Source organism: Equus quagga, chromosome 3, assembly GCF_021613505.1.
Source record: "Equus quagga isolate Etosha38 chromosome 3, UCLA_HA_Equagga_1.0, whole genome shotgun sequence".
Lineage (NCBI taxonomy): Eukaryota > Metazoa > Chordata > Mammalia > Perissodactyla > Equidae > Equus > Equus quagga.
The window spans coordinates 151,641,573-151,657,246 of record NC_060269.1 but is presented as its reverse complement, the minus strand read 5'-3'; the positions used below and the strand labels follow the sequence as shown (position 1 = coordinate 151,657,246).

The window sequence follows — 15,674 nt, the reverse complement described above, 5'->3', positions numbered from 1 at the left end:
TCTTTAATGAGTTGGTTTGGGAAGGCTGTGCAGAGGAGGTGGCGTGTGATTATCATTCCTGGAGAAAGCTTGATGGTAGAGAAGATGAGTGCCAAGCCAAAGGTATTTCCGAGAGCGTGAGCTCAGGTCAGGCAGGAACACGAGGAATGTTCTGAAAAGAATGAGTGGCCGCTGGCTCAGGCCACACTGAAACATCAGAGGTGGCATGTGGAAGGTGATGGGTTTATAAAGGCTTTGGGCCCAGATCGACACGGCATTTGCTGCTGGGCAAGGTTAGAACTTTATTCAGTGGCTGCTCGGGAGCCCTCGTGTTTCTGAGCCAGGGAAATGGAGCCTGTCTTTTTTTTTTTGCATTTATTTTGTATTTTAAAAAATTGTGGGAAAATATTTATAACAAAAATTACCGTTTTAACCACTTTTAAGTACATAGTTCAGTGGCATCGAGCACATTCACCTTGTTGTACATCACCCCCATCCATCCCCATAACTCTTTGGGTTTCCCAAACTGAAGCTCTTTCCCGTTGACCAACTCCCTACCCCCCCACCCCCGCCCCTGGCCCCACCGTTCTACTGTGTGTCTCCGTGAATGTGACTGCTCTGGGGACCTCATGTAAGAGAATCATACAGGATTTGTCCTTTTGTGACTGGCTTATTTCACTTAGCACAGTGTCTTCAAGGTTCCTCCACACTGTAGCCTGTGACAGGATTTCCTTCCTTTTTAAGGCTCAGTAATATTCCGTTGTGGGGATGCACCACATTTCACTTATCCATTCGTCTGCGAGTGGACGCTTGGGTTGCTTCCACCTTTTGGCTGTTGTGACTATAGAGTCATTCTTAAGGGCAGAGACCTCAGAGATGAAGTAGGGATTTGAGCTAGAAAATTTGACATGAAATTTTTGGCTAGATGCTTTTTTCATAGCATCCATCGTAATTGCTGGCTGTTTTAATTTACTTGCATACTGTTTGTCTCTCTAACTTGAATGTAAGAGATCACGTTTGTTTTACTCATCATTGTATACCCCACACTTAAGTACCCAGATATTGGTGCGTTGGGTTTTTTTTTAGTAAAATTTAAAAATATCTTACAATAAATAGAGCATGCGTTTGCATTTTGCTTTTCCACGCTCCTGTGCTGTCCTTCCTCCTGTTCTCTTCACTGGGTGTGCCTGTTCCCGCTCCAGTCTCTCGCTGCACCGGTGCATCCTTAATGCTGCTGCTGCAATGGTCTGTTCAGAAATGGAGATCCACAAAAAAAAAAAAAAAAAAGGAGATCCATCAATGCCGCTTTTTCTGAAAACCCCAAATGTTTATCTGCGGCTCCAGATTGTGAACTCCTGGATGTCAGAAACTTGCCTTTAAACGTTGAGTACCAGTCCTGAACATGGTCGGTGTATGACAACTTGTTACTGAATTGAATTGAACTGATGTAAATGGAATGGAAATACTATGCTCTCAATATTCTGTTTAACAGTTTTGTTAGCAACCTGCTTGGTTTTTATCCATCGTCTTCTCCTGCCAGCCTAGGAACCAGGCTTCAGGAGTCGGGGAGTCTGGCTCCTGTGGTGGTGTCAGGTCACATATATTGTTATGATTGGTACAGGACATGTCCAGATCTGGGGTTCGTCTTGTGCTTTCTACAAAACAACGGGAGGAGATTTTCTGTTGGGGCTTACATCACTCATCCATGTATTAATCTGACCTTTAAGAATCATGGCGATTTCCTGAAAGAACTTGTTCAGTGGATTTTTACACCAGTCCTTTGGGGGCTCCTTGCTGGCTCTGTGTAACCCGGATGGGGAGGTTCTCAGGACTCCGAACATACATATATGCACATATCCTCTTGGAAGCCCAGTCTTTCCCTTGGGATACTGATCAATCTTTTAAAGACTCAGCTTTCAGAGTCGGTGATGAAATTGAGCTGTGGCCATCACAGGTCCTGTTCAGACACCTAGAGTGACAAGCGGAGACCCTCTTTGCTTTCTCTTTCCAGATTCAGATTGCAGAGGCGCTGAGCAGCCCTGCAGGCAGAGGCTGTTCCTGGCGACCCCTCTCTGGGCCCTCCACCCTGGTCCTGCCGGGCGGCTCTCTGTTCTTAAGCCCACGTTACAGGCGAGGGCGCTGGAAGTCAGAGAAGTTTGGTGGCTGTGCTCCAAGTCATCGGTCATTCAGGTAACGGTCATCTGGAGATTAAGGAAGTTTAGATGCGGTCCATCCGAGGGAAACTTCCCTGCCAGGCAGCGTCCAACACTGTCCTGCTTTTTCTGAGACTTCTCGGATCAACCTTTAGGCAGCCCATTTAGGTTATCTGCAGAGGCCCGTGGAAATGTTTGTAAGAGTCTTGACTGTGACCCTATAAGGGAAACTATGCAAGTGCCTTGCTTGAGTCACGGCCGCGTTGCTTCAGTGCCACACAAGCGCCGTCTCCCCGGCGGGCTCCTCAGTATGCTCGGATGGTGGCCCTGCTGGCTAAGCGGCCAGGGGCCCTGGCTGGAGGGTCATCGCCTGTTTGAGAAAGTGAGCTCGTCAGACTCGTCCCTTTGCCGCTTTTGGTGTGTGTTGTCAGGATGTCACAGGAGACATAGTTATTATGAGAGGACGAGCCATGGGATTTTTTCTGCAACTTTCCCTTCAAAACCAATGTCAGGAATTTTGTCTGTTATGGAGCTCTAGCAACAAACAAGTGAGTGAATTCACCAAACACGATTGAGTGTCTTGTGTTCAGCTCCCACGTCGGGCGTGGTGCCAGGCCCGCTAGCTCCAGGGAGTGGTGAAATGGGGGTGGTGACTGCAGGCTGCCTCCTGATGGGTGGAGGAGACAGACCAGCCAGCCCATCATTGCGGCACAGCATGAGGACTGGGCTGCTGAGGGGGTGGGGGTGGCCATCACTGAGCTGTCTCAAGGGGCCATGGGTAGGAGGGAGCCGGGTGAGGGCGGTGTGGCGTGTGTGTCAGGGACGTGGCAGGGGTGCGAGGACACCAGGGCTGAGGCACACCTGCAGAGAGCAGCGGCGTGCCAGGGTCCGTGGGTGCATGCGGGGAGCTGGGTCATCAGGAGAGCTGCAGTGTGAACATGCTGGAGAAAGAGGGGCAAGGTCAGGAAAAGTCACTGAAAAGAAGCGCGTAGGGGACAAAGGCAGCTTTCTGAGGAGCAGGTTGGTCTGGGGGCCAGCGTGGCTCAGACACAGTTTCTTAGCTGGAGCCCCAGATGGAGCACAGTGTCCTCAGTGGGCGGGCGGAGACGGGCTTTCGTGACCCCGCCCCCAGCGCCCCAGCTTCGGGGCGCACAGCACGGGGGTGCCCCGGGGCTGTGGAAGGCGCTGCGCGTGTGAGTTCTGTGCGAGGCCGGAGGGCCCCAAGTCCACGATTCAGGCCTTCCTCCCCAGGACCTCGTGCTTCTGTTTCCACGGAGTCTCCTTGGTCAGTCTTTTCTTTTCACGTCTGATTTTGAGTCGTCATTAGAAAATGTTTTCTACACCAAAGTTATAAAAGAATTCACCCCGTATTTCTTCAAGGACTTGAATGGTTTCACTTTTTATATTTTGATTCTCAAGTATCTTTGGACTTTTTTCTGGTGTATGATGTAAGATAAGTATTCAATTTTGTCTTTTTTTTTTCCTCCCAAATGGTTGCCAGTTGTCCTGACTCCAGTTATTGAGAGGTCCCTCTTTTCCCCACTGGTTTGCGATACCGTTGGTTTGCGACATCTTTGTCTAATGCTAGTCAGGCGCCCCTCAGAGACACTGTGGGTTCGGGTCCAGACCACTGCAGTAAAGTGAATATTGCAATAAAGTGAATCACATGAATTTTTTGGTTTCCTGGTGCATATAAAAGTTATATTTACACTATACTGTAGTCTGTTAAGTGTGTAGTAGCATTGCGTCTTAAAAACAATGTATATACCTAAATTAAAAATTACTTTAGGGGCCGGTCTGGTGGTGTAGTGGTTAAGTTTGTATGCTCCGCTTTGGTGGCCCGGGGTTTGCAGGTTCAGATCCCAGGCGTGGACCTACACACCATTCATCAGCCATCCTGTGGCAGCATCCCACATATAAAACAGAGGAGGATTGGCACAGATGTTAGCTCAGGGCCAATCTTCCTCACCAAAAAAAAAAACCAAAAGAAAACACACAAAAAAACTTTATTACTAAAAAATGCTAACCATCTGAGCCTTCAGCGAGCCATCGTCTTTTGCTCGTGGAGGATCTGGAAGAAAGTGCCGTATGTGAGAAGTACAATAAAACGAAGTATGCCTGTATATCTATATGTGTGTGGGTCTGTTTCTGGACTTTCTACTCTGTTTTATTGATCCAACTGGGAATTTGTGTGCCAGTATTGCACTTTTTAATGACAGGGCCTTCATATTGTGTTTTAATAGATGACAGGGCTAGTCCTGCTTTGCTGTTTTTAGACATCCCGTGTGCTCGTGGGTCTGTTTATTGGGCTTGTGTTAAATTTGTTAACTTGGAGAGAATTGACATCTTCTTGGCATTAAGCTGTCCTTCCAAAGGCAAGGGACACTTCTCCGTTTGTTGGATTCGCTGCTTGGTCTTCCAGGAGTGTCTTATGTTTTCCTTATATAAGTTTTGCATATTTCTTGCTAAATTATTTTAAGTATTTTACTTTTTCTTGCTTTTTGAAATGGAATCTTCTGTTATATTTTCTAGCTGTTTCCTGTTTGGTATAAAATTAATACACAAAAAGCAATAGTTTTAATGTATTTTCTACTTTATTCAAATTTTTATTCTTCTTAGGAGTTTTATCTTTGGTTCTCTTGGGTTTTCTGGGTATATTTTCGCATCAGCTGCAAATAGAGGTGATTTTATTGTTTTCTTCCGTTTCTAATTGTTTTCTCTTTTCTGATTGTGTTGGCTCATACTTCCAGTGTAGTGGAGGACACAGGCCTCCTCGACTTGTTTCCGGCCTTCCTGGGAATGCCTGGAGTGTGTCCTCGTGAAGTGAGACACCGGTTTTGTTTTATGTCAGTGTCTTTGTCTGTCTGGCTGCTGTAGCAGAATACCACAGACTGGGTGGCTTATAAATAACAGAAATTTGTTTATCGCAGTTTTGGACGCTGAAAGTCCAAGATGAGGGTGCCAGTGTGTGGGGTTCCGGTGACCAGGGCCCTCCCCTGGGTTGCAGACTGTTGACTTTTCACTGTGCAGAGGTCCCCCCTTATCCACAGGGGATATGCTCCAAGGCCCCAGGGATGCCTGAAACCACGGGGAGTACTGAGCCCTGAATGTACTATGTTTTTTCCTATACGAACGTGCCTATGATGAAGTTTAACTTACAGATTCGGCACAGTAAGAGACGACAGTAACTGCTGATAAAATAGAACCGTTGTGACAATGTGCTGTCATAAACTTGCTGTAAATCTTAGCAGCCTCAGCATATGATTTTTCTTTCCTTCTTTCACCTTTCCTTTCTTTCCTTACTTTCCCTTTTTCACTTAAAGAAAGTGTTTTACGGCTTCTCTTTGCCATAGCCGAATTGCCAGCGTCACTGCTCTTGCGCTTTGCGGCATCGTTCCGTGAAACGAGGGTGACTTGAGCACAGTGACACCACGACAGTTATCTGATCACCCGGCGGCTACCCGGTGACTAGCAGGCGGGTAGCCTGCACAGCGCGGATCTGCCGGACGAAGGAGCCATGCACGTGCTGGGCGAGATGGAGGGGACTGCGTGAGATCTCATCCTGCTACTCAGGACAATGCGCGATGTAAAACATGAATTGTTTATTTATGGAATTTTCCAATTAATATTTTCGGACTGCAGTTGACCACACATAACTGAAACCTCAAAAATTGAAACCAAGGGTAGGGAGGACTACTGTGTCCTCACCTGGAGGAGGGGCCTGGTGCTCTCCAGGCGTCTTTGTCACGGGCTCTACTCCCACTCACCAGGGCTCCGTCCTCAGGACCTAGTCACGCCCAAAGGCCCCTCCTCCCATCACGTTGGGTGTTAGGGTTCAGCATATGGGCTTTGGGGGACACAAACATTCAGCCTAAGGCAGTTAGTATGTATTTAGCAAGCTGGGGAAGGATGTATCAATTCCCATTTTATTGACTTTAAAAAAAAAAATCAGGAATGGGTATTGAATTTCGTTGAAGGGTTTTTCTTGATCTGTGGAGAGAATCGTATCTTCTCGTTAGATCTATTAATATGATGAATTATATTAGATTTTCTAAGGTTGAGTCATCCTTGCGTTCTTGGAATGAATCCCATTGGGTCCTCGTGTGTTATTAATGTATTGCGTTGGTTTCTGTCTGCCGGTATTTTATTTAGCATTTTTGCATTAACGTTTGTAAGATTGCTATTTGTAAGACTGGTCTTCGTTTTTTGTGTGTGTGTATCTCTATTGGGTTTAGGCATCATTTTTATACCTACTTCTAGAAGATAAAGAATTTGAACATTTTTCTGTTTCTCTCCTCTGGAACAGTTTATGCAAGGGCGTTGGTATTCAAAGTTTGGAGAAATCCTCTGTAAAGTCATCTGGATCCAGCGCCTTTTGTGTGAGGATAATTCTTTGATAGCTTTCTTTGCTTCTTCTATGGAAATTAGTCTGTGTAAGCGTTCTGAAACAATTTGTTAAATTGTATTTTTTTTTCTGTGAAATTATGTTTCACCCAGTTTCAAATACATTTGCATAGAGCTGGACGGAACAATGTTTCCTGACTTTCCTTTAAGGACTTTACGGTTTTAGAAGTGACGAAGAGTGTGGGTGGTGTCCACTCACTGTGCTCAAGGATCCCAGGTCTTAAAGTGAGGTTTTAGTAAGACGAGCATAAGCTGTAATAACGATCCTCGCTGCCATTTGTGAATGCTTGGCTTTGTGTGTCTGTCAGCTCATTCCATCCTCACTACCAGACTGAGAGACATAACCCTCATCTCATTTCAAGGATGAGATAATTTGTGGGAATTACTCACTTCCTCAAGGTCACACAAGTAGGAAGACTCAGAACTGGGGTTGAATGTGATTTGTGTGACAGCCGAGGCTGGGCTGTTTCTAAGCAGCAGTGGATGATGAGAGGCACAGACAGAAGAGCTTCTGGGCGGAGGGATCCGCGTGGGTAGAATGAGCAGGACGTCTTCCCCAGGGGGGTGCGGTGTGGTCTCCACTCGGGAGCACGGGCAGCATTTAGGGTGGGGCAGAGGCAGGGAGGTGGTCCTGGGTGGGGAGCCTGGCAGTGGGAGGTGACCCTGGCCGAGGCGGACGGGAGCTGCCAGAGGTTCCCACAGGGAGAAGGCAGGTGGAGCTGGTGGGTCGGGTGCCCCTCTGGCTGGGTGGTCTGGAAGGGGAGGGGAGCGAGGGGCTTGGGGGAATAAGAAGCAGGCAGTTCTTCAACTGAGACTACACAGTGGAAGTTGTTTCCCGGGTCTAGTTTCTGCGCTAGGTTGGAATTTGGAAGGGAAGAGCTGTACGGGAAGGATCTTGGGAAAAATATAAAATAAGTAAAAACACCCCCAGCACCCGGCTTGGCTGCATGGGACACTTGACCGTGACTGAGCGTGCGGACCGTTCTAGGTGTGTCGCAGACATTGCTGAAGCTTGAAGACTGAGGAGGATGTGGGTGTGGCAACACGTGTGCAGTCTGTCGCCCAGGACAAATCGAGTGACATAAAGAAGTGAAGTGTTCCTTGCCTTTTCTGAAAAGGATGCAGGACGTTCTGGGGTAGTTAACTGGATTTTCTTAGAGCCAGTAACAGTCGGCATTCTTCCTGGTTGTTTGTAGCATTTGTTCACAAAGAGTGGTTTAGTTTCCTGAGAAACTGTGGGTGGATCCTAGGAATTCTGTCCTCGCTCCCGTGGAAGTGTGTGCGGATGACAGCTACGTGCAGAACAAGGCACTTTGACCTGGTGGTCAGATTGCCTGGCTCCTCGTTCTGGCTTGTTTACCAAACGCTGTGTAACCTCAGCTGGTCACTTCCCTTCTCTGGGCCTCAGCTTCCTCACTTGTGAAATGAAGACACTGAGTCCAGGGTCCCTTCTGGCTTTCAAATTCTATGATTTAGGTGTTAAGGTGAATAAAATTCCTTTAAAGTGGTTTTTGGGATCCACAAACCATAACCCACTTCTGTAATTTTGTCGAAATAAAATAACTCACTGTCAAACCCGAGCCAGAGCCTTAGTTTCAGGAGTAGAGGCTTGATTATGGGGGAAGCACGCTCGCTGTGAGTTCTTTGTCTCATGTGCTGTCTACTCTTTGTTCATTCCTTCCATGTTTGTTTAGGACCAAGGAAGACACTAACTGAGTGAGAGACAGCAGTCAATTAATAGTGCAAAGGAGCCTTTTGCCAGGGAGAAGGGAATTTTGCTTTTCAGATGCACAGAATTTATCCAGAAATGCTTCCGGAGGATTTCGCTGTTGCCTTGGGAATAATACATTCTGTGGCCAGGTCTTTTGTGTGGTTGGGCATTTGGGGGAAAGGTAGTTTTCTGGCAGTTGGTTATTTACCCCCGTGTCCTGATCTCCATCTGTGTTCAGCGACTTTGCCGTTCTGCTCAGAGCCGGATAACAGATGTGAGGGTCAGGGTGTCGAGCGAGGGAGGAGGGGCCTTGGTTCTCGTGGGGATGTGTCCCCACTCAGCTTGCTGAGTGGACCAGTCCCTTCATCTTTCTGTGCTGCTGGGAAACATTTGCCCTGAGCTAACATCTGTTGCCAATCTTCCTCTTTTTTTTTTTTTCCTCCCCAAAGCCCCAGTACATAGTTGTATATTCTAGTTGTGGGTTGTTCTAGTTCTTTTGTGTGAGCTGCTTTCACAGCATGGCTACTGACAGACGGGTGGTGTGGTTCTGTGCCTGGGAACCAAACCTGGGCTGCTGAAGCAGAGCGTGCCAAACTTGAACCACGAGGCTCCCAGGGCTGGCTCCCCTCCAGTTTTCTTAGTCCTATTTCTGCCATCAGAGATATGTCAAATATAATGTGATTGTAAGGATCAAATGAGGTAAAATATGTTAAGAGTGTTTTGTATATTAGAGCATAGCTAGTTGTCATTCTGGATGCAGAGCCCTTGGCCTGCGTTCGGGGCCACATCGAGAGCTGTGCTGGTCTGCGCCCTGGGGCAAGTCTCTCCCGCTCTCTGAGCCTCCATTTTTCCGTCAGTAAATCGAGAGAGTTGGATGAATTATCTACAACTCTGGTTCCAGTTGTAAGATTCTGCTTTTTAATATAGGAAATATTAATAAAATAGTAATGCAAAGCACAATTTGAGCCACGACCTTGAGGATGTAATTGTGTGGGTAGCCGGTTCCATGTCACGGGAAACAAGTTATTTCAATGTAAACTGTGGGGAATGTAACCTAAGAGGCATTAACGTCCACCATGAGCGCACTTTACAGTCAAGGAGATGGTATAAAGAGTAGAGACAGAGGCCGTGGCCTAGTGGTTAAGTTCAGTGTGCTCCGCTTCAGCAGCCCAGGTTTGGTTCCTAGACATGGGCCTACACCACTTGGCAGTGGCCATGCTGTGGTGGTGACCCACATACAAAATAGAGGAAGATTGGTAACAGATGTTAGCTCAGGGCAAATCTTCCCCTGTAAAAAAAAAAACAAAAAAACTAGAGACATTAAAACCAACCAGACCTGGTTCTGATTTGCATTCTGACTCTTTTTTTTAAATTATATAACTTTAGGGAAGAATATAACCTTTCTCAGGCTCAACTTCTCCATCTGTAATATGGTAATAATAATGCCTGTCTTGAGAGTTATTGTGAAAGTCAGTCATCATGTGTCTGAAGCACCTTGCAGGTTGCCTGGCACGTGGTGAGCACTAGATGTGGCTGTAATTCTCTCTTAAGCCCCTGTAAGGAGTGACAGAGGCTGTGGTACTTGTAGGGAAAGTAGGAAAGCCTGTATCGTGAAGGGAGACCTGGACGGGAGGCGCTGGGGGAGGTCAGGAGCACGGGCGAGTCCACCCTGACCCTGCAGGAGCGGCCCCTGCTGGTGGGGGGAGGGCGTGTGTCAGGTGGTGGAGACGCTCGATACCCGTCAGTGAGTCGGGTATCGGATGGAGAAGGCCACTCGATACATCTGTGCCAATCTCAGCTGAAGCCCTGGTCTCCGGTTGCTCTGCCTGTCCTGCAGAGAGCTGGCTGACAGCTGGTAAGAAAGTGACAGTTCTGGGGGGCACAAGGGAAGTGATGGGCTCTTCATGCTTTCTCGACATCCTGCAGACTTAAGCTGTAGAGGCCACTCCCTGCTTAGCTGCCCAGGTTTCCTCAGAGCTTCCTTTTTATGGAAATCTCTGGAGCTCTTGTTGGCTCCCACCGTTTGATCTTAACGGAAAAGGCATGCTCTTAGTGAGAGCTGTACACTGAAAACTGGCTGCAGGAACTTCTTCCTTCCTTGCTTTGGTGTCCGGGTGGGCCTTGGGTAACGTCGCGTCCAGCAGCTGTGGGAGTTCATGCCTGTTCCTTCAACAGGCCTCTGCTGAGTGTGTGCTTCATGTTGGAAACTCCTGGGCACCGAAGGGAGCCCAGCGATGGCCGAGACGCTGGACCTGCACGGCAGGGCCTGGCTGTCCAGCGGGGAGCTGGCCGGCGCCCTATGTAATTATGGTACTTTGTAGGACACTGTGTAGACTCTGGTGAAACTGTCTTCATCTTCCTCACTTTTTCTAGGATGAGTGTTGTTATTTGATGCTATCGCCCTTAAAGAAATGGCCTTAGCAACTCCCCAGGCCAGGGTTATCGCAGAAACCGTCCGTGGACGGTTATCATGAAATGGCCAAACAGCGCCTTTGGAGTCAGACTGCGTCCAGATTGTTACTGTGATGGTCTAGCTCTGGGCGTGTGAGCAAGTTACTAACTGCAGAGGCTCAGCCACTTATTTGCTTAGTGACCTTAGGCTGCCTCTCTGTGCCTCAGTTTCCTCGCCTGTGGAGTGGTAGAATGTAGTGTCATTACCAACAGACCGCACGGGGTTGTTGGGAACACAAGCAAATTCATACACATAGAAGGGCTGCAACAGCGCCCCATCCTGGGGGTTGCTGTGTAAGTGGCTTTTTCTTCCTCCTGTTTATGGGGACGATGGTCTCTTTGCAGCATTATTGTGAGAATTAAATGAAACGTCGTGTGTAGATGCCTAGCGCTATGCCTTTCACGTAATAGCTTCTCAGAAAATGTTAAATCTCTTACTTTATAAGTCGTCATTCCTTCACTCCCCAAAAATGCTCGCGTGCTTTCTCGGTGGACTGTGCGCCAGACTGTTTGTTGTAAGGTGGTCAGAGATAAGCAAAGCGCACAACCTGCTCTTAACCAGCTGGCCAGCTCTTTTGAGAGAGAAAAACAGACCTTAAGATCACTAAGTATCCAGTTATCGGTATAGCTGCTAAAAGATGAGCGAATGTTGGTAATTAAGGAGGACTTTCGTGAGGAGGAGCCAGTTGGGGTGTTTAGTTAGAGAGGGCTAGGGGAAAGGGGATGTGAGTTTGTTTTAACTGTTTAAAGGGTAAATATATAAGGGTAAAATATGGTTTGTTTAGTCTGTGAAAATCCTGAAAAGGAGGAACTTTTCTAACAATCACAACTGTCTGATTTGGGGATGTTTTGCATTCTGAGGTGCAAAGAGTTATGCTTTTTTTTTTTTTATTTTTGCTGAGGAAGATTAGTCTTGAGCTAACATCCTTTGCCAATCTTCCTCTTGTTTTGCTTGAGGAAGACTAGCCCTGAGCTAACATCTGTGCCAGTCTTCCTCCTCTTTATATGTGGGATGCCTCCAGAGCACGGCTGATGAGTGGTGTAGATCCACACCTGAGATCTGAACCCATGAACCCAGGCCGCTGAAGCAGAGCATGCCAAATTTTAACCACTATACCATGGGGCCGGCCGCCAACCTTTGCTTTGAGAATCTTTTGGTTGTAATTTCAACTGAAAAGAAAACCACACAGAGTAGCTAAATGAAAAACAGTGCAATGGAAATTTATCAGAGGGATGCAGACACCTCATGGAATCAAGTGCAGCCCAGTTCCACAGGTAATTAAAACATGTCCGGGGGCTTCTCAGGAGTCCAGCCGGTGGCTGGCTGTCTGGCTCTTCCTCTCCCTCACGTGCTCCCTGGCCTCTCAGTGTATCTGCTTGTGCTCCTGAGTGTGCTGACTTCATTTTCTCTTCCTCTGTTAACGGCTTTCCTCCTCTGGCACGCCCACGCTTAAACGCGGCTGCTCCACAGCTCCTGACTTTGTGTGTCTTCAGATCAAGAGATGCCAACTAAGAGAGTTCCTAGTCCCCAAACTCTGGAGGAAAGAGAACCTGATTGGCCAGCCTGGGGTAGGGTGGTCCGTTAACTATAACCTGGGAGCAGGGTTGGGGGGGTGGGGGGTGCAGGGCCCTGTAGTGTCGCTGTGGCTGCCAAGAGTCCACCGTGTGGTTGAGGGTGCTGCTCTCTGAGGAGGACGGGCTGGGCAGGAACCCGCCCGACACAGCAAACTCCCAGGCCTGGAGGGGTCTGCGTGATGTCCTCGCCAGGAGCTCTGTGCAGGGAGCCAAGGTTTAAAACGAGTTAGGGCAGATGCAGCTTTAGTCCTCTCCAGATATTGTGATGCCCGTAGAGGGAGCCCTGGTGGTCTCATCGTTAAGGTCCGGCACTCTCACTGGCCCGGCCTGCGTCCGTTTCCCGGTCAGGGAACCACACCGCTCCTCTGGTCAGGTGTCCCCCTGTGGTGACTGTGTGTTGCTGTGATGCTGAAGGCTGTGCCACTGGGATTTCAAATAGCAGCAGGGTCCCCCGTGGTGGACAGGTCTCAGTGGAGCTTCCAGACTAGACACATGGGATGAAGGACCTCATGTAAGAGGGGTATTTTTTTTTTCTTTTTTTTTTTATTGAGTTATTGATAGGTTACAATCTTGTGAAATTTCAATTGTACATTAATGTTTGTCAGTCATGTTGTAGGTGCACCACTTCACCCTTTGTGCCCACCCCCCACCCCACCTTTCTCCTGGTATCCACTAAACTGTTCTTGGTCCATAGTTTTAAATTCCTCATATGAGTGGAGTCATACACAGATTATCTTTCTCTCTCATGCAAGAGGGGTATTTTTGATAAGAGAATATATGAATGAAGATGGAAAATGGAGGTGCTGGAAGTTTAACATAGACCCATAAACATGTTTAACATTTTTGCTTATAGCTTTTAGCAGCCCTTCAATTTTGAGACCAGGTTGATTTCTTTTTAACTCTGGTAAAATATATATAGCATAGATTTTACCATTTCAACCCTTTTTGAATATACAGTTCAATGGCATTAAGTGCATTCACATTGTCGTGCAACCATCACCACGATCCATCTCCAAAGCTTTAATCTTCCTGAACTGTAACTCCGTCCACATTAAACACTGAGTCCCCACCCCGGACTCCCCCCGCCGGGCCCCCCCACTCTACAGTCTGTCTCTATGGTTTTGACTCCCTTTAGGGCCTCATATGAGTGGAGTCACACAGTATTTGTCCTTTTGTGTCTGGCTTCTTTCACTGAGCATAATGTCCTCAAGGTTCATCCACACTGTGGCACCTGTCAGAACTTCCTTCCTTTGTAGGCTGGATACTGTATTGCCGTATGTAAGACCACACTTTATCCATCCATCCATCCATGGACATCTGAGTCCTCAGCATCCAGCATCCTTTGTTGTGACCAGATGAACGTTCTCACAGTCTTCCTGGGGATGGAGCCAGCCCCACAGAAGCAGAGCGCTGGGAGTTGAGTTTCTGCAACCATGTCCTGGTGGTTATTGGAAAACTGTTTGGCGTTGTAAACGCCTGTCTCCTCCTCAGCGTTGACATTCATATCATGCGGTTGACACCGAATAGCGATGCCAGGCTTTGGGTCGCGACTCCCTCTGTTGGCAGCCTGGCTTTGGAGCTCCTCCCAGCTGGGTATTGTTGCCTCAGAGCAAAAGTGAAGGAGCAGCACATTGGCCTAGAAGGGATGTGTGAATCTGTTACTCGACCTGGTTTTTCATGCTGGAATACTGTATTCCGTCATCAAGCTAAAAATGAATTGCTTTGAGTAAAACTTAGCGTTCGTATTTTGCAGTTTGCAAGCGATGTGTCTAATAGTACCTTCCTCTCTCCTTCGTTTTCAGCAATGGAAGAGTTAATAGTTGAACTTCGACTCTTCCTTGAACTCCTGGACCACGAATATCTGACATCCACCGTCAGAGAGAAGAAGGCGGCCATTGCCGACATCCTGCTGAGGGTGCAGTCAGCCAAAGGTGCGGCGCCTCCACACCGTGCTTTCTCCTCCAGTCTCTCTGCCTCTAAACCGTCTTTAATTCCACCATTTTTCTAAAATGCTCATTTGTTCATAAACTTGTGAATTTGTTTATTCACCAAGTTGTCATCGAAGGCCCTACTATGTATGTGCCAGGCACTGTGTTAGTCTCTAGGTGTAAAAAGATAAAGGCTTTAAGGAGCTAGTGGAAGAGTGGGTGTGTTGGGGGTCCCCGTGAGCACCCCACCGTTCGGACAATCACTAGAAGGACTCAGCATACAGTTGTACTTTCTCATGCCCGGAATTTGGGACAGTGGTAGTGAGGGCACACAGCCAGACTGTAAGGGAAAAAGACACGGGCGGAGTCTTCAGGAACCGAGTGCAGGCTTCCTCGTGCGCTCCCTCCCCCGAGGGCCACACAGAGCACACTCTCCTCAGTGAGGACAGTGCAGCAAGGGGTGTGCGACGTTTCTGTTCAGGGAAGCTCGTCAGACACTGAGTGCTCCAGGATTTCGCTGGGGCTGGTCGTGGAGGCCCCCTCCGCCTGGCGAGTACCAACACTGCAGACTCCCAGAAAAGCAAGTTTATTAGTCAGCGTTCTCCAGAGAAACAGAACCAATAGGATAGATAGACAGACAGAAGAGGAGGCTGATTACGGGAATTGGCTCGTGTGGTTATGGAGACTGAGAAGTCCCACCGCCTGCCCTCTGTGAGCTGGAGACCCAGGAGAGCTGGTGGTGGCATTCAGTGCCAGCCTGAAGGCCTGAGAACCGGGGGTGATACTGTAAGTGTCTTTCTGAGTGCCGCATCCCGTGGATCAGGAGCCCAGACGTCCGAGGGCAGAAGGTGGATGTCTCAGCTCAAGCGGAGAGAGCAAATTTGCCTTTCCTCCGCCTTTTTGTTCTATTTGGGCCCTCAACGGATTGGATGATGCCTGCCTACATGGGGGAGATGCCCGCCTACGTGGAGGAGATGCCCGCCTACGTGGGGGAGATGCCTGCCTACATGGAGGAGGGCAGTGTATTTTACTGAGCCCACCGATTCAAATGCTAGTCTCTTCCAGAAACAGCCTCGCGGGCACATCCAGAAATAATGTTGCCCCAGCTGTCTGAGCCCTGTGTGGCCCAGTCAAGTCGACACATAAACTTGTCCATCACAGCAGGTATTTAGCATAAACTGTGCTGTTTGCACAGTCTAGACACAGTAAATCAACCTTATCAACTAGGGCATGATGGGAAAATGTCTGAAATCCACATTTCCAGATGCCGGCCAAGGGCCAGCCTTGCAAGTAGACCCTTGTAGGGACCGCAGCCTCAAGCCTGCTGTGTTAACTCTTGTGCACAGTGGGTAAGATGGAAAAGCAGGTAATAATAAGCCTGGTAAGTACCGTTGTAGCGAGTATCAGAGTGTTAGGAGAGCACGTGAGAGGAGAATCCAAGGCAGTTTAGAGAGAGGGTGGGTGGGGAGAGGC

At 48.2% G+C, this 15,674-nt stretch overlaps 1 protein-coding gene across 3 annotated transcripts in view; it reads left to right on the top strand.

Moving 5' to 3' along the window:
* Positions 1-15,674, top strand: part of AFAP1 (actin filament associated protein 1) — a 157,739-nt gene that overhangs the window by 43,132 nt on the left and 98,933 nt on the right. For 2 of the 3 annotated variants that reach the window (XM_046656236.1, XM_046656237.1), the window contains one exon: positions 14,076-14,204. In XM_046656236.1, coding sequence (XP_046512192.1) covers positions 14,078-14,204 — 127 coding nt within the window. In that variant the 5' untranslated portion in view covers positions 14,076-14,077. Of the gene's footprint in view, positions 1-12,169; positions 12,268-14,075; positions 14,205-15,674 lie in introns of those variants that run through there. The other variant, XM_046656235.1, reaches the window with a different exon arrangement.